General features: G+C 41.6%; 1 protein-coding gene across 1 annotated transcript in view; it reads left to right on the top strand.

The window, feature by feature from the left end:
- ADCY10 (adenylate cyclase 10) overlaps window positions 1–26495 on the top strand; it is an 83479-nt gene that overhangs the window by 8390 nt on the left and 48594 nt on the right. The window contains 12 exon segments of the mRNA NM_001253833.1: window positions 257–295; window positions 491–634; window positions 1541–1746; window positions 3696–3792; window positions 8524–8612; window positions 11694–11885; window positions 13704–13822; window positions 14846–14922; window positions 16659–16848; window positions 19663–19718; window positions 23065–23218; window positions 25952–26144. Coding sequence (NP_001240762.1) covers window positions 257–295; window positions 491–634; window positions 1541–1746; window positions 3696–3792; window positions 8524–8612; window positions 11694–11885; window positions 13704–13822; window positions 14846–14922; window positions 16659–16848; window positions 19663–19718; window positions 23065–23218; window positions 25952–26144 — 1556 coding nt within the window.

Consider the following 26495-nt stretch of genomic DNA (forward strand, 5'->3'; position numbering starts at 1 on the left):
ATCCCACCTTCTTTTCTATTTTTTCACATTCCCAGAAACAGAGCATATGCATCATCTAGTTCAATGTGTATATTCTATACTTGAGGAAACACACTCCAATGGGTATAAGCGACTTGTCTCAGACATCCTTAATATAAGTTTTTTCTCTGAATTGTTCTTTGGACTGAATTTCTATTCCATGGATGGAGAATGAATTGTTATTAGTTTTAAGAAATTAAGAGTTTGATTTACCTTATTTTCTTTTTTTTCCCCTCAGAAGTGTTGCTTTTTGGAGGAGACATCTTAAAATTTGCAGGTATGGGGGCTCACAGAGATGGGAGTGGTAAGGAAGGAGTGCGAGGTGCCTGTGCTCTCACAAAGGAGGTGCTTCACAGAAAGCGGTGGCTGGCTTGAGGCATGTCTGAAGAGGAAGTGTCTATATAGATTTCAGACAAAACAGACTGGCCCTCAGGGCAGTTCAGGAGCCCTCCAGTGTGTCTGTCTCTTCAAGGTGATGCGCTGCTAGCCCTCTGGAAGGTGGAGCGAAGGCAACTGAAAAACATTATCACGGTGGTAATTAAATGTAGCCTAGAGATCCATGGATTGTTTGAAACACAGGAATCTGAAGAAGGCCTGGATATCCGAGTCAAGATCGGTAAGTCCTGAGAAAGGGGAGCTGCTACAGCAGTCTGAAAATGGGTCTCAACCCCTGAGGTGTCTCTCTCCCTAAGAGAAAACACAGAATATGGTGGAACATAGTGGCTCAGCCCACCCATCGTGTCTTGAACTTTGGGGTTGGGCTAACCAGAATGAGTTTTGGCATCCTCACTAGTGAAGGGAATTTGGGCTAATCCTGACATCTACCTCACAGGCTCCAAGAAGTGAGTTTAAGCAGTTAACATAAATACCCACTCTGCAAGTCTTTGTTATCACTATTACTGCTAGTATTGTCAGGTCTTGCCGCTGTCAATCACAGTAATTTAAAGGAACTGTGTATCACCTATAGGTCGTTCATATACACATTTTGTATACGTGTCATATTTCACAGCATTCTGTCTTCTGTCACTGAGGTACCAAAAGCTTCAGCTCTCAGCTTGAAAACAATCAGAGGGCACAAGGTTGGAATGGGAACCTAGTTGTCAAAATATCCACTCCTTTCCCCTCTGCCTATTGCTGAAATTCAACCCTAAAGGTTTCTTCTTAGTTAAAGCCTCCATCTCGGACAAAACACATATCCTCTCTGAAAGGAGTTACTAAAGTTATTCTCTTACTCTGAAGTACAAGTAAATTGAAGAAAAGATAAAATCACTTTTGGGGCTGATGGGGCCATCTAGAGAGCAATGTCCAGAAAGATGAAGACTAGTAGCCAACTTTCTAGCTCTGGGAGAAAGAAGAGCTTTGGAAGTCCTGGGCCCATAGAGGCATTTTCTGATTCCTGTGTAAAGTCTTAGAAACTACATTTTGCTCTGAGGTAGTACAGTCACATCAAGATTCTGACTGTCCTGAGAACCAGTGCTGCTGGGGAATAATCCAGAGCTTCTCGTGCTTGCCTCCCTGCCAGCACTGGCTGCTGGCCACATCACCATGTTGGTCTTTGGAGATGAAACACGCAACTTCTTCCTGGTGATTGGTCAGGCAGTAGATGATGTGCGCCTGGCACAGAACATGGCACAGATGAACGATGTCATTCTGTCACCAAACTGCTGGCAGCTCTGTGACCGGAGCATGATCGAAATTGAGAGGATTCCAGATCAGAGAGCAGTTAAGGTAGGTGCAATGTTGTGCTTGCAGAAAGTTCTGTGACTCTGTGCCAGGGGTCGCCTGCAGGAAAGCCACTGGGAAGGCTGGTCCCATGAAGCTCCTGAGGTGGAAGCTCCTCAAGTGGAGACCACCTGAGTTGGACTTACAAGGCTTTAGTCCAGGAGCCAAGGCTGGACATTCCAGAGGAAATGATTCGGCTTCTGTGCTAACTGAAGATACGGACTTTAGGTATGGAGGCCTTTGGTGGAGCTAGTGTCCTTGCTTAAGGAACAGGAAGGGTCTCCTGCCTATTCCCTGGGAGCAGAGGGTTGTCATTTGAGGGCTGCCATTGGCCATCACTTGCGCTACTCAACACCCTCCTGACTCAGGGCCAGGGATCACTGAGGGTAAGGTTAGGAGGCGAGCGGGGGCAGCTGTTTAGTGAGGGGAGAGAGGCTTTCCCCACAGCCCCATCTAGTAGCAAACACCTTGGTGAAGTTGGAGACTAACTATAAACAGAACTGTCTTGGGATATGGCCAGTTAGAGAAACTGGACTTGGAACATATGCAGCAGAGAGGAGGGCTGTGCCTCCAGCTGAACCCAGAACAGGTGACAGAGAGGAGGTGGAGAATTTGGGTAGCTGCTGGTGAAGGCAAGAGGCTCTTCCATATCGTGCATCAGTCTACCACCCTCATACCCACCCATCACTCTTCCTGCCATACTCCCCAGGCTACACCAACTCGCTGGCTCACAATGCCCCACTCCCCATCTTCAATCATTCCCTATACCTTTAGAAATTGTTTTAATTTTAATTAATTTTAGACTCACAGAAAAGTTCAAAATCAATAGTTTCCATATATCCCTTACTCAGCTTCCCCCAATGTTAACATCTTTCATAATCAGAGTACAGTAGTCAAAACCAGAAAACTGGGCAGCCCCTGTGGCGCAGCGGTTTAGCGCCACCTGCAGCTCAGGGCATGATCCTGGAGACCCTGGATCAAGTCCCACGTCAGGCTCTCTGCATGGAGCCTGCTTCTCCCTCTGCCTGTGTCTCTGCCTCTCATTCTCTCTCTGTGTCTCTATGAATAAATAAATAAATAATCTTTAAAAAAAAAAACAAACCAGAAAACTGGCATTGGTATGATACTATTCACTAATTAAAACCCTTCTTTGGACTTCACCAGTTTCCCACTGAATATCGTCGGTGGAATGTTCCAGGATTCTATCCATGATCTCACACTGCATTTTGTTGTTATTTTTACTTAGTCTTCCACAATATATAGCAATTCTTCAGTTTTTCCTTATCTTATTTGACCTTGATACTTAATAGAATATTGACCATTTTGGTGAATGTCCCTCAATAAGAATATTGACCATTTCAGTGAATGTTCCTCTCTTTGGTATTGCCTGACACTTTCTCATGATTGGACTAAGGTTATTCATATGGGGTGGGAGGCGAGAACACCACAGAAGTGAGTCTGTACCATTCTCCATGAACCATGGAGATCCATGGGGATCCTGATCTTGATATGAATCTTATTGCTGATGATGCTCCTACTACATTTTTAGGCATCAGCCCCTTTGTCCTCTTATCCTTATAAGAAAGAAATGATATATAGTTTAACCAGATTTTATTTACATTGAAATGTTATGAAAGAAAAAAAGAAAAAAGTTCCAAGAGTTGGAAAAGTACACAGGTGAGCTGCCTGATGTGGCCTTGTGTGTACACACTAAAGTTTGAGACCTTAAGGACTAATCAGAAAGATTTTAATGTGAGCACATCCAGATTAAAGAAATCTGGATTTCTTTCTTTTTTATTTTTTTCTTTCTTTGTTGTCTAGATATGCCAGTCTCTGTTTTCCATGTCCTGGACATGAAAAAGCATACTCCCTGCCCTTTCTGCTGAAAAATTCTATTCAAAGAATGAGACAACCCTCAGAATAACCAAAAACTTCTCTTTTTTTTCTTTATTTAGGTTAATTTCTTAAAACCACCTTCTACTTTTAACTTTGATGAATTTTTCACAAAGTGTATGACTTTCATGAATTATTACCCTTCTGGTGACCACAAAAGTAAGTAGATTCTGTGGACAAGAGCCTTTATCTCTACCAGTAGTCAATAGGGTCTTATGAACACCAAGGGCCCTATTGTAAGTGGCTGGCCTCCTCAATACACCTCCCAGTCCTCAGCAGCACACAAAAGGAACCTCTTCCCATTCCTAATTACAGCGATTCCAAGTACAACCCTCCTTAGGCCCTCCACCTCTGCTCTGGCAATGAGCCTTCTCCCTCATTTTCCAAACATGTGCAAGTCTGCCCCATGATTAAGGAAAAATAAAACTTCTATGAACCCTACTTTCCCCTCCTAATTTTCACCACCAAAACTCTTAGAAGAGTAACCTATATGTCTGTATTTCCTCTTCTATCTTCTCTTATTTATTCACCCAATAAACTTGGGTAAAAATTGCATATGCCTAGTGTGTGGGGGGGGGGGGCATGTGTTCACCTACTCTTCAGTCTTGAGCCCCTGACATCTAGCTTCTAGCCACTTCTCCTGTCTACTGAGACTATTGAAGGCAGGGCCAATGACCATCAATTTGCCAAAGCAGGTGACCTGTCTTCATGCCTTATGCTAGCTGGTTGGCCTTAGATTACTCTCTTTCTTTGGACATGAGCTTCGCCTCTTTCCTCGGGTTCATGAATAATCTTTCCTAGTTTTGCTTTTACACCTTAAGCCACCTGTTTTCACTACCTTTGCTTAGTCTCCTTCCCGTTCCTTAAATGTTGGTAATTCTAGGGATCTATCCTTGACCTTCTAGTCTTTCCTACTCCCCTTTTGGAAATCCATTCTATTCATTTATGCCTGACTTCCCTAGGACTCTCAGCAGACTGGGACTAGGGTGGAGAAAGGAGGAGCCTAGGGCATGAAATTTAAGGAGGCAATAGTCATGGTCTTGCAAGTTGCTTGCCTCACATAAGACCCAGCTCTAACTGTCAGAATTCAGCCCTGACTTTTGTCATCATTTCTAGACTCATAAAAAAATTGCCATTGGGTCATCTCCACTAGATGTCAAACAGGTACTCCAACATTAACACATTATTAAAAAGTTGTTAAAGTCAATTTAGATGATGCAAACAATCTTGAATGCTTCATGAAGTGGAGTCTCCTTTAGGAGACCTGCAAAGTGGGGTGGAAGACAAGCAACTTTTATAAGATCTACAGTAAAGAATAAGGAAGCAACAAAAAGAAAATATCCAACTGTCTGGGGCCACATAGTCAACCTTATTTGGGGTGAAAAGATGGAGAGTTGGCTTGCATTTGAGGATTGGCTGGCTAGATACACTGCATTTCTGGTCAACTGAGGCATTTTCAGGGACATGACAGTTCCCGAAGTTTTGGTTTGCTGACCACAGGCAAAAGAAGCAGCTCCAGCATGGGCCTAGAAATTTATTTCGACAATGTCTAAACTCTATGCTACTTGTGTTTCCCCAGCAATTGTTTCTTCCTCCACACTAGAAACTTCAGGAGCATCTTTGAATCATTCTCCTTCCTCATCATCTAAGTACAAGCCTTACATATTTCTAACATTAAAAATAGTAGATTATACTTTTACTAAGCTGTAGTATGTAATGGGGCAGGAGGTGGGACAGGAGGGAAACTGTTGGAAACTTGACCAGGAATGGCCAAGAACCCTACAGCTCCAGAGATGAAGAAGGTCCAGTGACACCCCTTGAGATCTAACTCATCCCATCTCCTAGGTCTTATGGGTGCCTTCAATGAAGAACCTCTTTCAGGCTTTGTTTTGGGCACTGCAGTATCACAAAGCAATTCTGATGCTAGGACCTGGAGTTAGCACAGATTTCATAGGTTAAGTTCTCTCCAAGAGCTTCCTGCAACTTCAGCAACCAACCAGCAATCAGCTCTGGGATCACCAGGCCACCTACACTTCTGACAACTGTCTGTAAATCTAGGGGTTCCCCCCCCCCAATAATTTACTAGAATGACTCCCAGATCTTAAGGAGGTGCTATGTTTATGATGTCACTTTTATTGTGAAGGACATAAATCAGAACCAGCCAAATCAAGGGAACATAGGATAAAGTTTGAAGAGTCCCTACCATGAGGCTTCTGTGTCCTCAGGGATAGCACCCTTCCTGCACATCTATTGTGTGGTTACCAACCAAAACCAGTTCATCCAGGCTTTGGGTGTTCAGTTTTAATTGGGGTTTTATTAAGTCAGCATGATTGATTAAATCATTGGCCATGTGATTAAACTCAATCTTAAACCCTTGCCCTCCTCAGAGGTCACAAGTCAGGCCCATATCACATGGTTCAAAGCCCCAACCCTCTCCTCCCATGGTTGCTGTTTTCAGCATAACCAACCCCATCCTGAGACCTCATTAGCATAAATTCAGCTGTGGTCCAAAGGTCCTACCATGAAGAACAAAGACAATCCCATTGTTTGAGAAATTCCAAGATTTTGAAGTTACTTCCCAGGTACCAGGACCAAAAACCAGCCAAATTCTTTATTTTACTTCAGGCACACCTACTTCTCCATAACATTGCACTATAGTACCTAGACCTTTATAACTCCTGCCCCCTTACCTCCCTCCACAGTCTGTTCCATATGGTTTCTTCTTCTTTTTTTAAGATTTATTGATTTATTTGAGAGACAGTGAAGGGAGGAAGGGCAGAGGGAGAGAATCTTCAAGCAGACTCCCTGCGGATTCGCATAGCCATACTTGGGGTTCTATCTCAAAACCCATGAGATCATGACCTGAGCCAAAACCAAGAGCCAGACGCTTAACTGACTGAGCCATCTAGGTGCCCCATATCATTTCTTCTTAATCTCCGGTACTCACAGCCAGGAGAGAATCTTCACCATCCTTGAACATACTGTGCTCATTCTTGAGTTTCACTGACTTGGTCCCTCTGCTAGGCATGGCCTCCTCAATCCTAGTACCATGCCAGAGTCATTCAAGATCCAATAAAATTCTTGGGGTGCCTGGATGATTCAGTCAGTTGAGTTCCTGCCTTCAGCTCAGGTAGTGATCCCAGGATCCTGGGATGGAGCCCCATGTCAGGCTCCCTGATTAGTGGAAAATCTGCTTCTCCCTCTCCCCACCCTCCTGCTCTCTCACTATCTCTCTCTCTCAAATAAACAAAATTTTTTAAAAAGATCCAGGAAGATTCTCTAGTTCTCCTGTGAACCTCTTTCTGATTAAACCACTTCATATTGACAACTTCTTCCTCTTTATAATCTATTAACCCATTTGACCTTTTCTTTTCCTTTTTAACTTTTCCACATATGTTATATTTGAACATACAATGAGTAAGTGCCTCCAGGAAAAAGCCCAAGCTTCCTAATTATTTTTTTATTCCTATGTAGTGCGTAGAATGATATTTTGGGTTTTTCTTTTCTTTTTTTTAAGATTGTATTTATTTATTCATGAAAGATACACAGGGAGAAGCAGAGACATAGGCAGAGGGAGAAGCAGGCTCCCCCATGGGGAACCTTGATGTGGGACTCAATCCCAGGACCTCAGGATCATGACCTGAGCCAAAGGCAGACACTCAACCACTGAGCCAGCCAGGTGCTCCCTAGCATGGTATTTTGAATATACTAGGCTTTGAATACACTCAATAAACAGTTTTAAATGAATTTGCTTCTTAATTTATATTCTTTAAGACTTCATTTTTAGTTTTCATCTCTTTTTTTTTTTTTGCATTGTCATTCTGTTCCATGCTGAAAACCTATCACCATTTTCTCTCTCTCTCTTTCTCTCTTTTTTTTTTTTTTTTTTTAGTTTCTTCAAGCTCATTCCTATCACTTCCTGTTAGCCTAGAGTATGGAACTGTTAACTATCATAGTGATAGGAACCATAGAAATTATGAAACCCAGGCACCTGGGTGGCTCAGCAGCTGAGTGTCTGCCTTTGGCTCAGGGAGTGATCCTGGAGTCCCAGGATCGAGTCCCACATTGGGCTCCCTGCATGAAGCCTGCTTCTCCCTCTGCCTGTGTCTCTGCCTCTCTCTCTGTGTCTCTCATGAATAAATAAATAAAATCTTTTAAAAAAATTATGTAACCCCATTGAGGGCAGCTCTGGTGGTGCAGCGGTTTGGCACTGCATGCAGCCTGGGGTGTGATCCTGGAGACCCGGGATCGAGTCCCCATGTCAGGCTCCCTACATGGAGCCTGCTTCTCCCTCTGCCTGTGTCTCTGCTTCTCAGTCTCTCTCTCTCTCTCTGAATAAAATAAATAAATCTTAAAAAAAAAAAAAAAAAAGAAACCTCACTGAGTTTTTTTCCAGATGAGGAAATGAGGGACCACCAGGGCAATGAGGTGATTTGTCCAAGGCCACACAATGAGTTGGTATCAAACCAGTGATCAGAAACCCAGATATCAGAAGTCTCCTGAATCTTACCTGTGCTCCTCTTTCACCTCTGTTGTCCCCTTTATTCTGTCTTCCTTTTCTGTGGTCATACTCTCATCTGTCTATTTGCATCCTCTGTGGCAATAGCTTTAGCTCAAGTCTGTAAATAAAAGTCTCCCCAAGTTCTGAAGTGTAACCACAACTGTAACAGGGTTTTGAGCTCTATGCAACTGAATTGTGGGAAACCTGCAACTTCAAAGAACTTCTTCGTGGATTTTCCTTGGTTCTATTTGGCTACAAGGTGTCCCATAGTCCCCTGACTGGACTGTGAAGACCACCAACTAAGGGAACAGGGATTGGGAGGCTCTTGTCTCTAGCTCTGCAGAACCACGCTTCCTTTTCTGATCCTGCTCCTCCTTCTGCTCTCTTAGACCTCTTGAGGCTTGCGTGCATGCTGGAGTCTGACCCTGAGCTGGAGTTGTCCCTACAAAAATATGTGATGGAAAGCATATTGAAGCAGGTATTTGCACAGTTTAATTTATTGGCTTTTGAGGTGTCAGGGATCTTGGACATCAGGAAAGATCAAGAAAACCAGTAGCTAGTAAAATGTTTCATTAAATTAAGAGATGGGGCTGACTTTCTCCATGTGTGGGTGACTACAAAATGTATTCTTCAAATCGGTATACTTTTAAGAATTAAAGGAGGAGGGATCCCTGGGTGGCGCAGCAGTTTGGTGCCTGCCTTTGGCCCAGGGCGCGATCCTGGAGACTGGAGACCCTGGGATCGAATCCCACGTCGGGCTCCTGGTGCATGGAGCCTGCTTCTCCCTCTGCCTATGTCTCTGCCTCTCTCTCTCTCTGACTATCATAAATAAATAAAAATCTAAAAAAAAGAATTAAAGGAGGCATTATTCATAATTACACTGTGACAATGGGCGTAAACCAGGACTGTGTGTTTTATACAACTAGGCAGATAGGAACTATCTTTCCCAAGCAAATAACATGTGGTCACCCTTTCTATATGCCACATAGCAGAAAGATCTCAAGTGAATTAACATTGGTATGCTGTTTCTCTAACTCACTCACCTTAGATCTTGAGCTCTGGGAGTTAACAGTACAGATAATTAGAATGCCCAGAACTACCTCCATTCCCTAAAATTTTCCATTTTTATTCACTTAGATCTAGGCTCTCTTAAATATATTAATTCATGTGAATCTCAACACTCACCATATGCCAGGCATTCTGCTCTTGTGTATTTATTCTTCACAATTCTTGCTAGATATCTTTATTTCCATTTTATATGTGAGAAAACTAAGACCCAGAAGGATACCAGGAATTTTCCTGAGGTATAAAGTAAGAGCTGTAGCTAGGATTTGAATTTTGTTCTGTCTGAATCTTACTTTTTTTTAAAGATTTTATTTATTTATTCATGAGAGACAGAGAGAAAGAGAGGCAGAGACACAGGCAGAGGGAGAAACAGGCTCCATGCAGGGAGCCGGACGTGGGACTCGATCCCGGGTCTCCAGGATCACGCCCTGGGCTTCTGAAGGCAGGCGCTAAACTGCTGAGCCACCCAGGGATCCCCTGAATCTTACATTTTTTGCACATGCTGTACACCTTCCTAATACATGCATGTTTTAACCCTTAATTCCATCAAAATGCAGTTCTGTCTTGGAGGAAATCTCAGGCAAGCCTGAACAGTGGGCAGCTGCCTTCACAGTGTGAGTGGAAGTGGTATCAGAACATACCCCTCCGTCTTCAGCCCAATTTAGAAGCACTACCTCTAGTATCTACAATTGTTTGACTCTTCAAGATTTTTGAAGCTCCAGAAAGACTTCCCCTTCCAACCTCCAAGAGATATAACTACATTATGCTTCTTTAGCTGCAATCAGCTGAGAACAAAGTCTACAGGAATGGGATACAAGATAGACTCCATGAGTCACCAGGAAAATTGTGGGTAGGAATGATGTACAGTGGGTGAAGAGATACAGTTAAGGGAGCTGAAAGGAGGCAAAAGACAAACCTTTCACTACAGAACCAAGACTGGTCCTGCATCTAAAGAATAGACTCCTCAGAGATGCAAAGATTGCATTTTTCAAATCATAACTCAGAACACTCAGTCTGATGGAATAATTTTCAACTCGTTTATTTGCTAGATTTAATCTTCAATAATATTTAATATTAATTTTTATTTAGTGATTTTTTTGTGAAATCAAAGAAAGTCATCACATCAATTTGTTAGAAATTATTTAATCATCTTATATGAAGAGAATAAAATTACCTGAAACTAGGACTGTCCCAGACAGTTAGGAAGCATGACTGCAGGATTTCCTATGCACAATTCCCTCTTTTGTCTAGAAGATATGTTTTATATCATCCGTGGAGCATCTGATACTTTTGTGCCATTTGAAGAGAAAACGCAAAGATTTTCCTCCATTGGTTTGTTATGCACTTAACTTTAACAAAATTCAAGAATGATGATAGGCAGGCATGATTTGGGAACACCCTTCTTTCCTTTCCCTGGGCCTGTTGTGGATGAATGTGGAGAGAAGGAGCAGAATGAAATATACTGCCCAGGTATACAGGTGTGAGCTGTAAATGGAACCTGGAGATTTGGGTTCCTTGTGACCCTGGGGAACTTGTGTTATTGCTCCATGTCCTAGTTATCTAATCAGTGAAGTGGGGATAATATGATTTTATTTCCTTCAAAGATAAAGTGGGATAGAATAGAAAGTATTCCAGACGGACTATCCTGGGCTGTGAAATATAAGGTTGGATTACATAGGGGGTCCCTGGGTGGCTCAGCGGTTTAGCGCCTGCCTTTGGCCCAGGGCGTGATCCTGGAGTCCTGGGATCGAGTCCCACGTCAGGCTCCCAGCATGGAGCCTGCTTCTCCCTCCTCCTGTGTCTCTGCCTCTCTCTCTCTCTCTATGTCTATCATAAATAAATAAATAAATAAATAAATAAATAAATAAATAAATAAATAAATCTTAAAAAAAAAAAAAAAAGGTTGGATTACATAATACGCTATTCTTGTCCCTAAATTGTAAGAGAGCCAAAAGGAACAATACTTCTTTCTGTTTCTGTGATGGCTCATACTCGCACTAGGGAGCTAGCAGTTGGGGCAAGGGTGAGATGTTCATGGTTGTGGTGTTCACTAGGAAGTATGGAGGTTCACATTGGGAGAGATTTGAATAGTGCATTCCATTTCCATCTGCTCGACTTTGGGCTGACTCTGCCATGTTGTACCACAAGCATTATGATAACTTCAGCTTTCTATAGAATCTCCAAAGGCAGGCAGCCCAGGTGGCTCAGAGGTTTAGCACTGCCTTCAGCCCAGGGCCTGATGCTGAAGACCCAGAATCGAGTCCCACGTCAGGCTCCCTGCATGGAGCCTGCTTCTCCCTCTGCCTGTGTCTCTGCCTCTCTCTCTGTGTGTGTCTCTCATGAATAAATAAATAAATTAATTAATTAATTAATTAATTAAAAAACAAAAAAGAATCTCCAAAAGCTAGTTCCCAAGCAGTGATAAAGTCAGGGAGGTGGAGTTGTGTCCACTGGCAAGGACACATGCTAAGGAAAGCTGCTCTTGTCCCCACAGATTGATGACAAACAGCTTCGGGGTTATTTGTCTGAGCTCCGCCCAGTGACGATTGTGTTTGTGAACCTGGTGTTTAAGGACCAAGACAAAGCAGAAGTCATAGGCTCAGCCATCCAAGATGCCTGCATGCACATCAGTTCCGTCCTGAGGATCTTCCGAGGTCAAATCAATAAAGTTTTCATGTTTGACAAGGTAAATATGAACTAAGGGGGGTGGAAACCTACCAATAATTTAAAGTTAGCACTCACACCTATAGACATTGATGAAGGAAAGAAGAGGCACTTTTAACCTAAAAATATCCATTTTTATTTATAATTACAGAAATAGCTTATCTGGTGGATTCGGCACTATGTGCCAGGTATTGTTCTCAATGCATTACACCTATTAACTCATTTCACCTCTAAGAGTAGGTGCTGAGTCACTGAGACACTGAAACAAGGTGAGATTAAGTTTTGCTCATGATCATCCACTTAGTGTGGAATAGAGTGGGCTAGATTCAAACCTGGGTAGTGTGCCTTCCCAGGGTAGTGTCCTCAAGTGCTATGCTCTACTAGCTCTCCTTGTGGGTGCATCTCTACCCCCTCATCTCCCAGGCATTTGAGGTATGGTGTCTAGTAACCATTACACCCCAGAAGCCTGTTTTCAAGAATCCCTACCTGCCGTATCTACACCGCCAGTTCCCCTTCCAGCTTCGTGGGGGTGGGGGTGGGGCACGGCAGGGAGGGAGAGGGCAGGTGGCACCTCTAGCTTCTGGGTGTTTTTCATCTGCTCTTAATTCAGAGAAAAACGTGTCATAGACAAATTACCACAGAGGTGCTAGTGAGAATTGATTCCCCATCTCAAGTGCTTTTGCATTGAAAGAGGAGAGCACTAAAGTACTGCCTCACTCACACTCACTCATCCATTTATTGGGCATTCTGCAGAAAGGGTTACCCCCTAGTCTTTACACAGAACCTGAATCAGGGCTTCCTTTCTCCCATCAAGACAGAGCCCAGCACCAACTAGGATCTGACACTTAGACTCTTTTTGGAGAAGGTTGAAGAAATCAAGGCATTCTCTTTTGCATTTCATCTGGATATAACATATACAGACTGAAATCTGTAGCCCATTGTCCTTTAATTATTATGCTCTTTTCTTAGAGACAACAGCATCTGACTGAATTAATTTTTTAGGTGATTGAAACTAAAAATGCCAAGCTTCAGAGTTTAATCTCTGCTTGGAACAGTTAAATTTATGCCAAGAAAAACCACTCTCAGTTTAAGCCTTTATCTCTAAGAATAATAAAATATCTGAAAAGAACATTACAGTTTACAAAATGTGACTATATATCAAGTTTACATTTTATGTGTATATAATGTTACATATTTTTACAAATATAGCATTAAATTTACAAAAGTATATATATGTATACTATACAGTATATATTCTATATAAAATATGGAATATATATTATGTAAGGTGTATATATACTATAAAGTAGTTTACAAAGTTATATATGTGTGTATCTATACACACACACACACACACAACCCTCATTCTAGTAGCCAAAGCAACCTTGACAGGTCTGTTATATTCATTTGCAGATTGAGAAACTGAGGTTCACAGTGTGTGGTTAACCAAGTTCCCATAATTGTGAAGTGGCCTGAGAACACAAATTTTCTGATTGCAGTGCTGGTGCATATTGCTCTGTGCTGCTTCTCAGATTTAAACTTAGCACCTTGTAGCATAAGATCTTGGCGGCAAGGGAAGAGACAAGTGAGTGCTCATGTAGCCCAGTACAACCCATTATTTCTGCAGAAAAGCAAGCCCCCCTCAGGCTTGAGCCCTACTGTTGCTGATGCCCTAGAAATTATATGAAGTTTGCTAAAAATAAAATAGATATGAGAGAAATCATGATGAAATGTGATCCAAAAAGTGAAAGTTGCTGCCCACCTTCCACTGGGCCTTTGGACTGGTCCACTATAAAGATCACCATGCACCAGCTATGTTTGCTGACTCTCTCCCTCACAGGGCTGCTCCTTCCTCTGTGTCTTTGGCTTCCCTGGGGAAAAGGCTCCTGATGAGGTCACTCATGCCTTGGAAAGTGCAGTGGATATATTTGACTTCTGCTCTCAGGTTCAAAAAATCCAGTGAGTGTTGACCTTGATCCCATCTGGTGGTTCCTGAGGTTTTTTAGTAGCTGGGGAGATAAGACAAGTGTCAGGGAACAGGAAGTAAGAAGAGGGCTGTTCTTGACTGGAACCCCTTCTGTTTTTGTATTTATTATTCAGGGCCAACCCAGCTGGGATGCAGGGATAGAGGGATAGTAAAGGCAAAGTGCAGAAAGGACACTCTTAAAAAGTCTAAATTTAGCAGGTTTGCAAGAAAATCTAATTGGGTTGTCTCTCTGCTCTTACTTCTTGGTAAAGGTTGAACTACCAACACCATGTAGGAGACCTGAGTTTATTTTTAATAACTAGGAAATACAATGAGTCCTTTGGCTGGAAATTCATATATTGATCTGGCCTCAAGATGATATACTCACTGTAAAATTGTTAAGAAAATAAGATTTACTGTCCCCAGCCCTGGCTACCTAAAAGCCCAGGCCCTCAGGGTCATCCAATCTGAGCACCCCAATGACCCAACTTGTAGCTCTACTTTGACAGGTATCACCCCCTTGCTCTAAATATTTCCACCACGTCAGCCCCTAGTCACCTATATATTCAGCCATACTCATGTGTTAACACAGTTAGCTTTTGATGCCACATACTATATCTGAGTTCCTTCCTTTCAAAATAATGACTTTGTTCTTTCTAGCAATAAGATACTTAAATCATTTACAACCAGTCACTCTATTTTGGAAGTCCACCTGAGGTGATGAGAAGTTATTTTCTAGAAAAGTCACTCAGATGAATACCTAAAAATAGCAGAAAAGTGAACTGATTTATCACTTCTAAGAACTTAGTTCTGTGTCTCAAACTGTTCCTCCTTCCCATTTCTAGGCCCTGTACAGTGGCCTGAAATTCCCCACAATGAAAGACAGTTACTTGTTGAAAATCCTTTCCCTGTCCCCCTGCCCTATTCATCATCATGTCCCCACCCTCCCCACTTTCTCTCTGCCCATTATCTTTCCCTTTTGCCTTACAACTCTCTTGCTTTCTTCCGGGCACCAGTACTGTTTCCATCGGCGTGGCCAGCGGGATTGTCTTCTGTGGAATCATCGGACATTCTGTGAGACATGAGTACACAGGTGTGCTGAGCTAGCTCATCTCGCCGCACCTTGCCACCCTGCTTTGTGGGAGGAAGGGCTAAACTAAGTAAGACATGGCCTTCTAAAGCTTAGAATCTTCCAGGAGGAACCAAGCCATGTAGCTTCGCCTATTGGCAGCTCATTGCTTACAAAGTGTGCATTTCTGGGGCTCTACATGAGTATCAAATATATAGTCATTCAAGGGGAGCAACAGAGGAGAGGCCCTCAGCTCATGCAGTGAGGAGGCCTTTATAATAATTTCCTGTGAACATTAGACAGTTACACCTCTTAATTCCAATTTAAAAATCCTAAAGAAGAATATTGGTATTCTTGATAAATAATACAAATCTCAAAAGGAAATGGAAAGTAAATGTTATCTCAAGATTTCACTGCTTTTACTTCCCTTCTCAACTCTATTACAGTTTAAGATATTAAGAAACAATACATCTAAAATACTGAAATAGTTATACCTGAAATGATAGGATGTGTGAGATTTTCCTCAAAATAATGCAGGGTGGCAAGTAGATGGGAGTTAGAATGGGGCAGGATTGGCCACGTGTTTGTCACTTTGGGGACTGAGTGACAGGTATGTGGAGATTCATGATACTATGCTTTATTGCATGGCCAAATGCAATAAATGCATTTTCCATAATATGCAGTTTTTTAAAAGAGTATCTTGATCAGAAGTGTTTGTGTTAATATTTAATATTAACAGTGCAATAATTAATACCTACTTAGTAGCAATATTGAAGACTTATTAGCATTGAGGCACTATTGAAAGTGATGTGCATGAATTGACTCATTAATCTTTATAAACTGCCCCCTGAGAGGGATACTGTTATCATCCCCACTTACAGATCAGGAAATGGAGGCATGGGAGAATCTGAAAGTACTAATTTGCCTGAGTAATTTGGTAGAGGTAGAGCTGGGGATCAAACCTGCACAGCTTGCTACAGACTCTATGTACCACAGTGTATTACCCTTTAAAATATTCCCTGAGTCTGTCTTACACACACATCCCTCCCAGCCCTGTTTACTCACTTTTAAGAAATTGCCCACGGGGTGCCTGAGTGGCTCAGCTGGTTAAGCGTCTGCCTTTGGCTCAGGTCCTGATCTCAGGGTCCTTAGATAGAATCCCGCATCAGGCTCCCTGCTTAATGGGGAGTCTGCCTCTTCCTCTGCCCCTCCCCCTGCTCATGCGCTCACTTTCTGTCTGTCCCTCTCTGTCTCTATCTCTCAAAAATGAATAAAATCTTTTTAAAAGAGAGAAACTGCCAAATGAAGCTAATTGATTTCGAAAATGAATGAGATGAAAAATTGCACATATAGGAACATTACAGATGCAATTTTGTTCCTCTCCTGAAGTCACTTTTCTCTGCCCAAGCTTGTGGTTGTCTTGTAGCTGTACCTCATCTAGAGCCCTCAGGCCTGTGGCCACCACACATACAAAACCCTCTCTTTATACAAGACCCTTTTATCTCTGAGTACATTGTTCTCATGGCCTCCCAGGAGAGGTAGAAACTGTGCTGATAGCTGATCAAGTTAACTCCCTGTATATTTTTAAATAACCATTGGCAAAATAAGGGTAATCAAAGGCGAGACTTCTGTATCATTCATGAGAAGCGAAAGGAGTAACAAGCAAATATGCCCTTTGGGGACAGTATGTTTCAGATTACATTCTGCTAGTTCAATGTCTGTTTTCTCCCTGGTCTTTTCCTTTCTCCTTTCTGTTTTAGTAATTGGTCAAAAAGTCAACATAGCTGCCAGGATGATGATGTACTACCCAGGGATCGTGACATGTGACTCTGTCACCTACAATGGCAGCAACCTACCAGCCTACTTTTTTAAAGAGCTTCCAAAGAAGGTTATGAAAGGTGTTGCAGATTCTGGACCAGTCTATCAGTGTTTGGGACTTAATGAGAAAGTGTGAGTGTGGGGCATTGATTTTGTGGTATCTTTTAGTAAAGAAGTGGGAAAATTATGATAGCAAAAATCATCAGTCCCCCATGTCGGATCCGAATCCAACTTATGAAATTAAAATCTATTCCTTTCCCAGAACAAGGCCCAGATTTCAAAATCCTTTATCTTTCTCTATCCTACTGATGTTATAAATGGTGTAAGATCCCATTCCACCATCACTACTGATAATCTGAGGGTGATTCTTCAAATGTTGTACAAACAGAACAGAGAATCCCCTCTTGTGAGTATCTCTTTGGACCCAGATGGACAAAGTGACCAATCATTAACCGTATGCTGATCATACCAACTGTATGCCAGGCATCAATAGGGCCAAAAGAGTAGAAGATATTGTTCCTTCTCTAGGTCTTTAGTGAAATATATTTCTCCAAAGCCCAGCTTAGACGTATGAGGTATCACCTTGGTACTTAAAATCCTTCAGTGGTTTCTAATCATCTTCATGATCATGTTCAAATTCCTCGAAATGATGTATAAGGTAACCACCTGCTTTTCGAACTTCATCTCCTCCTGTGCCCCTTCTCTGGGCTATCTAAATAGATTGTCCTCTCCATCATCCACCCTATCCCCAGACTACTGGGAAACCACAGTCAACTTTTGAAATCTAGCTTAGGGATTTATTCCTCATGAGGCGGCTCTGGAGTTGCCCAATCCAGCTCAGACAATCCAGCTTTATCCTCCTCCACATACGCATCACAATTACTGACCTGATCTGCTTTTCACTGACTACATTATGAGCTCTTTGAGGACAGTGGCTGTTTCTTGTCCATTTTTATATGCCCAGTACTTGGCATATAGTGGGCACTCATAGGAATAAATGAATGAGTAAGTGGAAAGTGGAGAAGTATTATTCTTTATATTAGCAGGCTAGAATCTAGGTCTTAAAGGATCAGAAAAAGAATCAAGGCTCCAGTTGGTTCAAGGAGTCTTTATTATTCACCTTTGTATTCCCAGGCTGCAGCACTGTACTTGGCATGTGTAGACCATCAATAAAATGCTGTTTGAATAAATGAGTGAATAATACTAATTTTTTGTGGACCCTTATTAAGTGCTAGGCACTCTACCTCAAAATATATAATTGACTCTAGTATCAACCATATCAGGTAGAATCGATTATTATCTCCAGTTTATAAATTTTGAAGCTGAGATTCAGAGATGTTAAATGACTTGTCCATGGTCATAAATCTAGTAAGCAATAAAGCCAAGACTCAAAATGCCCCAATAATCTGCATTATAGGCAGCCACAAAACCTTAGTGGTAGTACCACAATAAACACTCATTTATCCCACCAAGAAGTGGGGCTTAATTGATCTTGGCTGGATTTGACTGATCTTGACTAGGCTTGTTCATATGCCTGGGGCTCAACAGGTTGTGGGTCAACCCAGGACCATGTCAGGTGGGATAACTGGGAAGTCTGGCTGACATAATGGGGATAGTTTGGCTTTTTGTGACTCATCTTTTATCAGACTGGCCCAAGCATGTTGCTGTGGCAATATCAGAAGAGCAAGAGAGAGCAAGCCCAAGCACTTTTCAAGTCTCTCTGTTGTGTTTAATAACATCCCTTTGGTAAAGCATTCACAAGACTGAGCCTAGGGAAGGAGGGCACTCCAGAGTGACGTAGCACAGGGCATAGGAAACAAGTAGGGGTGAGCAAATGGGGCCATCATGCAGTCAGTGTACCACAGAAACCCAGGACTACCTGATCCCAAAGGCTGGCTGCCTCTTAGTTTTTCTAGACCATTGCTGCAGATAAGAGAGTATAGAAATACACATACAAATATGAACAGGGCCTGGTTCCTGCCCTGAAAATTCACAATTTAATGGGGAAGACTAACATATACAACATACAAAATTAGCAGATGGCATCTGCTATAACAAAGGCATAACAAAACAGTATGATAGTGCAGGCAAGGGAATGATCCATTGGACCAAAAAGCCTCCTTCAAGAAATATTGAATAATATTTCTTACATATTATTACATATTATGTAATGGCCAAGTGTACATACCCTGGTCTGGTTCTATAGATACTTCTTCTTTTTTTTTTAAGATTTTATTTTTCCATGAGAGACACACAGAAAAAGGCAGAGACACAGACAGAGGGAGAAGCAGGCTCCTCGCAGGGACCCTGATGCGGGACTCAATCCTGGACCCTGGGGTCATGCCCTGAGCCAAAGGCAGATGCTCAACCCCTGAACCACTCAGACACCCCTACTTATTCTGTCAGTATCCTCTGTCACTGTCACTACTACACATGGGATCTTGGGCAAGTTAAACTCTCTGCAACTCAATTTTCTCATTTGTAAAATGGACATAATAGTACTTCCTTAAAAAGGTTTTTGTCAAGAATAAAGGATGATACACGTAGAGCACTTGAAATGGTGCCAGGCACATAGTAGGTACTCACCAAAAGGTGGGCTATTATTGTTTGAGCACTTGATAGAATATTTCCAAGTCTATGGGTCCCATAATGGTGTCTGGTTTCCCTAGAAAGGGATTCGGTTCCACCAGTGCAGACTCACAAGCATTTATTGAACACTGTACCAGGCACTATGGTAAAGGCTCTACGTTAAGTTGTTTGGACTCTCTATTACCAGGTAAGAACTTCTCTTTTTCTCTTCCCCCCTGGCATCTGTAGTCCTTGAATCAGGAGATAGACTGTTTTTAGAGATTGAAAAGGAGACTTTCTGGGAACTAAGAATGAAACCCTCTTGCTCTTGGTATTTTCCTGTTCTAACTCTAACATCTTTTCTTTCCTTCTCTTCAGCATGTTTGGTATGGCATATCTCATCTGCAACAGAAATGAGGGCTACCCTTTGCTGGGTAGGTAGTGGACCTTGATTTTTAAACTTTTTTATTGAACTATAACAAAACATTCAGAAAAGTACACCAATGTTACACCTGCATCTTACTGAATTATTTCAAAATGAGCATACAACCACCATCCAGGCAAAGAAATAGAAAAATAACAGTACTCCCAGGAACCCTCACACACTTTATTCCTCACCCTTTCCCCAAGATGTCTAACACCTTAAATCACTCAGACCTGTTTGTGATATCCCTATAGGGGAAAGTACAATGTGTAATTACATATGCTTTCTTTCGATCAGATTTATGTTATGAAATTCATCATGGTAGTAGGTGTAGCAGTAATTTATTCACTTTCTTCACTATGTAGTATTCCATTTTATAAATATACAACAATTTATTCATTCCATCATTGATCAACATTTGAGTTATTTCCAGTTCTTGGTTTTTATTAATAATACTGCCATATAGACTCTCATCCATGTCTTTTGGCAAACACATGTACATGTTTCTGTCGAGCACATATGTAGGGGTGAAACTGTCAGGACAAAAGGCAGAGTTTTGGTAGGTGATGCCAAACAATCTCCAAAATGGTTGTATTTGTTTGTATTCTGACTAACAGTGCTATGAGATTTCCAGTTGCTCCTAATCCTTACCAACAACTTAGTTTAAACAGTCCTTGTAATTTTAATCAATCTGTTGGGTATGTAGTGGTGTCGTATTGTGATTTCCATTTGCATTTCCCTAATATGGTTGAGCTCCTTTTTCATATATTTATTGGCCCTTTGGACATTATCTTTTATAAAGCATCTATGCAAATCTTTTGCCTATTTTTCAATTGGGTTGTATGTTTATAGATCTCTTGGAATTTTTTATATATCCTAAAAATGGGTATACTGTCATTTGTTTTTCTGGTACATAACTTTCCCATGCTGTGCTTGCCTTTTTACTCTGTTGATTATGTATTTAATGAACAGAATATTTTAATGTAATCCATTTTGTCAATCTTTTATAGTTAGTACTTTTGTATACTTTTAGAAATTTTTCTTCATTCAAAAGTCATGAAGATATTTTTTTAGATTCTCTTCCAGTAAAAAAAAAAAAAAAAAAGATTCTCTTCCAGAAATTTAGCTTTAGATCTGTGATCTATCTGGCAGTAGCAGTGATATTTTTGTGATTCTTGGTGACAGAGACCCTATTGTAAGAAAGCTAACTCAAAACTAGACTAGACAGGGAAGTGGACATAAAAGGAGGGACGGATATACCCTTTATGGGAAGAGACCCTCCTGAAGACAGGCCCGTAGATTCTGAAGGCAGCCATTTCTAGGAACACTGAAATTTCCTTCTGTTAGAGTTGAACAACCCTAAAAGTACCATCATAGGTTAAATCCTGGTCCTGTGTTAGGACAGTTAGGAGGACACTTTGGGACACTGTCTGCCAGGACAGAATCTTGATTTTAGCAGAGTCTGAGAGAAGGCAGTCATTCCCAAACTGCAAAAGGTCAGCAGCCTTGCCCATTTTCACTGCGTGCAGGTGTTTTTCAGAGTCTAATCACTTCTTGTAAATGCAGACGCCCAGACTCCTGAAGGCTGAAAAGGAGAAGGAATATTCACTCTCCCCCCTCCTCTGAAGCCTTACTTCTCAGCCTACGATATCCTTGTGATCATGATTGACAGCAAACCCCCTTCTACAAGATCAAGGACTCAATATGGCAGTCCTATTAGAACACATTGGTCCAATATGCCCATATTTGAGTTGCCTTTTTCCCTGATTCCACCAGTGTGAGGTAAAAATCAAGCCCACATATCTTTTCCTTAAAGCTCTAGCCAAAAAGAGACTGCCAGAGGTTAGGACTATAGGAAGTGCCCTTCTTTTACAAGAGTTCCTGTAAATGAAATTGTATGTGCTAACAGCATAGATATCAACAAAACTATAATCAAAAAGTGTTTAAGATCAAAAATCCATGCAACTGTCCCAGATAGAAACAAGGTGCATGTATTTCAAGTCAAGGTGACTAGACCTTGTTTTAGAACCCAGTTGAAAGATAATCCATAAGGTCTGACCTTATGGGTTCCATGTGAATAGGACATAGAGAGCCAGAAGATGCTGCTCTATGGCCTTCTGGGCTCTGTCTTCTGATTACCTATGTGAGCCTCAGGCCAGAGAAGAGCATGACACATCTCACAATATTGAAGTTCAAATGCATTTTCAGAAAGAGAATGTTTCACCCAAAAGAAGGGATATAGTCCGTAGGCTAGTTCTAACTAAATCATGCCCAGCAATTTACATTACCAAGTAAACACTTAGCTTCTTTGTATAAAACATCGAAGCTTAGAGGAATGGTCCTGGTTTTCAATAGACATTAGACCACACCTGGGTATGTGTTTACTCTATGAATGGAACATCTAAAATGGGCCCTCAGCAGTGACCAATCCAGCAAAGGAGGAAGCAGCAGCCCTGAAGGGGTCGCCAGCTCTTTCCACAGAAATTGCTCACTCCTTTGAAATTACAGCTCTGCTAGTTCCTTCTTGGCCTTAAAGATTTTAAAGATTGTGAGCTAAGTTTGTGAGACTTCAGTCAGGGCATCCTATTACATATATTTAAAAACACATAAAAATAACAGCATCCAGATTGTAACCAAGGTGATGTTTATGTTTTTCTAAGTTTTCCATATTTTTCACAGCGAGCATGTGTTTTATAATCAGAAAGACACTATAACTTATTTTTACTAAGAATATAGGTTGTTTCTATGAAAGAAATAATCTACACATGAATTCTGAAAGCAAATTGAATGTTCTTATCACTGATAATGTTTTTAGTAGTCCTGAGATTAGTATAATTTCTCATTTATGAAGAGCAAGTTTCTTTCCCAGAATTAGAAATATTTTATCCATAATTGTTTACTATAGGAACCCTAACTTTAATACATTTATTTTCCAATGTAATAATCTATAGGTTTCTTCTAGTGTATTATAGAAAACAATAAAAAGGAAAAGAATATAAGCCTCAGGGCCAGATAACACTGGTTTAGTTTTTGGTGGTGTAATCTAAGCAGTCAGCTACACAAAATCTTGGTTTTCTACACTAAAATTAAATGGACATTATAATGATCATTATAAGAATACTTGCCCTCACTGCTTGTGGGGATCAAACAAACTGTAACACTACATTTCTGGAAAGCTCCAGAAAAAGATTTAAAAATTTTTTTCAAGTGCTCAGGATCTCAAGAAAGTTCATGAACAATTCCATGGAAAACCCAAAAGGTATTTTTACAAGTGGTATCACTATGTGCTTTCTTATATCTCTAGACTATTTTATGTTGATTAGGTTTGCCCCTTTTTTAAAACATAAAAACAACAGGACGTGATAAGGAGATCAAATACTTCATGTGTACGATGAAGGAATTTTTGGTGTTCAACTGCAGCCGAGTTCTGATGTACGAAGGATTATCAGGATATGGAAAAAGCCAGATGCTTATGGAAATTGAGTATCTGGCCCAAGGTGAGAACCACAGGTGAGTGTCTTGCAATGATTACTTCTTATGAATCCAGAGAAACCTGATGTCCTTAAGAGTTTCACTTATTTTAATGCTCCTCTCCTTTATATTATGTGCCTTATGTAAACCACCCACAATCTTTCAGTTATTGGGTGCCATGCCCTTGGTACTAAATAAATAATAATAAACATATTGAACTAATAAATGAGAAGCTATGCTGACCCATGGAGATCCTAAGTTAATGCAAGATAGGGCTTGGATATCAGTATTTTAAAGCTTTCTGGAGTAATTCCAATGTGCAGAATATTTGAGAACTCCTGGCACAGACATTGAGAGCAAGGCTAGATGGGGTCTTCAGAACAAACACAGACATTTATCCAGCTAGCAGACAGAGAATCACTAGTTCAAACCATTTAGCCCTATGGCTGGGGACAGAGAATGATAGGCCTCTGGATTTTCCTTTGGAAGACAGGGCTAAGGTACTTATCTTGCACTGTTCATATGTTTTCTTATGAAAAATGTCATGAGGGCTCTCTGGGACAGCCCTGATGGTACTCTCAAGGCAGTGGATAGTATGGTATTCAATAACAGTGATGATGACTTAAGACGAGGATGATGGTATCTCATATTCTTTCATCATCGAACCTCAAAGCTTTAAGGGGAAAATGCTTATAAACCGTTATATTATTGTTAAGCTGTTTTTCTACTCTATTTTTAAAAGATTTTTATTTATTTATTTGACAGAGAGAGAGAGAGAGAGAGCATGAGCAGGGGGTAGGCAGAGGGAGAGGGAGAAGCAGACTCCCAGCTGAGCCGGGAACCTGATTCGTGGCTCTATCCCAGGACCCTGAGATCACGACCCAAGCCAAAGGCAAATGTTTAACTGACTAAGCCACCCAGGTGCCCCTTAATGTCTTTTAATGTCAAGCTTAAGAAAGGCCAGTTTATAGGAACACCTGGGTGGCTCAGCGGTTGAGCATCTGCCTTTGGCTCAGAGTGTGATCCTGGTCTTGGAATCAAGTCCCACATCAGGCTCCCTGCGAGGGGCCTGCTCCTCCCTCTGCCTGTGTCTCTGTCTCTCTCTGTGTATCTCATGAATAAAAAATAAATAAAATCTTTAAAAAAGAAAGGCCAGTTTATAAATATCTTTAACATTGCTAAGGAGATCATTCATAACAACCAGAGATATTTATTCACTCATTTATCCCATCACTTATTGAGTACCTACTATATTCCAAGAGCTGTTGAGTGCTCTATTAGTTTGCTAGAGCTGCTGTAGCAAAGTACCACAAATAAGCTGGCTCAGCAAACAGAAGTTTATTGTCTCTGCGTTCTGGAGGCTAAGAGTGTAAGATCAAGGTGCCAGCTGGGCTAGTTACTTCTGCCGGCTGTAAGGCACAGTCTGCTCCAGGCCTTTGTCCTCAGCTGCTGGTGGTTGGCTTGCAATGATTGGTGTTCCTTGGGCTGTAGAAACATCACTCAATTTCTGCTGTTATCTTTTTTTTTTAAGATTTTTATTCATGAGAGACAGAGAGAGAGAGAGAGAGAGAGGCAGAGACACAGGCAGAGGGAGAAGCAGGCTCCATGCAGGGAGCCTGATGCAGGACTCGATCCCAGGTCTCCAGGATCATGCCCTGGGCCAAAGGCAGGCGCTAAGCCGCTGAGCTACCCAGGGATCCCTTCTGCTGTTATCTTTGTATGGTCTTCTCCCTGTGCCTTGTCTGTGTCCAATTTCCCCTTCTTATAAAGACACTAGTGACTTTGCATTAGGGGCCCCATCAGCCAGTATCACCTCATCTTAACTTATGTCATTACATCCCTAATGACCCTGTTCCCAATAAGACCACATTCTGAGGTAGTGGGGGCTGACTTCAACACAGGAATTTGGTGGGGGAGACATGAGCCAACCCATGACAAGTGCTACTGTCCCGAAGATGAATAATATCTGATCCCTGCCCTCAAAGAGCTTTCACGGAAGAGAAGGAGAAAAAATAAAAATAGAATGCTCTGAGGACAGTGATGGAGGTGTGCAATAGAGTACCATGAAAGCTAAAACAAAGAAGGGCCTGTAACCCAACCTGGGGAAGATTTCCAGGAGGCTGCACCTGAGCTGAGATTTGCAGAGAAGCAGAGATATGAGGGATTAGATGAGGCTGTGAGGAGCGGTAACCTGCTGGCAGGGGAGATAGCCTACGCAAAGGCTTGGGAAGAAGAAACAGCTCTGGATGTGCAGGGAACTGTCAGTAGTTTGTTGGTGGAGGGTAGATTGCTGGGCAGAGCGGCAAGAAATGACATCATGAGATCTGGGAAAGCCTAGTATGTCAAATAAAAGAAGTCTAGACTTAACACCTTTCAGTAGTAGGAGCCACTGAAAACTTGTAAATAGGAGAGAGGATTTGTATCTATCCAGATATGCCAGGCTTCTGGAAGGGTGATGCAATGAATCATGGCGCTAGGCAGGGGTAGTAGCATGTTTCCCAGTGGTGTGGGTGAGAGTCTGAGGGCTTGCAGCAAAGCGGTGCAGGTGGAGCTGCAGAAGAGGACATGGCTAGGGTCATTTAGGAGGGCTCAGGGACACAGTGGAATGAAGGAGTGTATCTGAAGCCAGAGTAATGAACAGCTTCCAGATAGTTTGGGAAATTGCTATTGTAACAACTGAATATGAAGAGTCAGGGCTCTCCTTCAGCCTTTATTATTTTCCAAAAATATACTTAAGAACCTTTTTCTGCTTCTTGTCTTTTTTATAAACAGGACTATTGCTATCGCATTGACTAAGATCAGCTTCCATCAAAACTTTTATACCATCCAGATACTCATGGCCAATGTACTAGGTCTGGATACTTGTAAACATTATAAAGAACGACAGACCAACCTTCAACATAAAGTCAAGACTCTGTTGGATGAGAAGTTCTACTGTCTCCTAAATGACATCTTCCATGTCCAGGTAAATAGCTAGATTGTACCTCTGCAAGAAAGAGTGCAGGGTACTTGCAGCAGCTCCTGTCTCAGGTCGGATGACTTAGCATCCCTTTGCCATTTTATTAGTTTTTCCTTTTCTCATGTGGGTGATAAGAAAGTGACTCCCAATCCTCCTTGAATGAACATCCACCCTCCTGAGACATTGGAGGTATCTAAAAATACTATACTCAAGAAAATCCAAACGGCCACCTGCTGATTCATTTTTTTCTTCACCTTTCCATCAGAGGTATACTCTACTAACTGGGGCTACACGCAGAGTCCTTCTGCTCCCTCAGGTGACTGCCAGGGCAAAGACAGAGTATGCCCTGTTACTTCC

This window comes from Canis lupus, chromosome 7 (genome assembly GCF_011100685.1).
Source record: "Canis lupus familiaris isolate Mischka breed German Shepherd chromosome 7, alternate assembly UU_Cfam_GSD_1.0, whole genome shotgun sequence".
Taxonomy (NCBI): domain Eukaryota; kingdom Metazoa; phylum Chordata; class Mammalia; order Carnivora; family Canidae; genus Canis; species Canis lupus.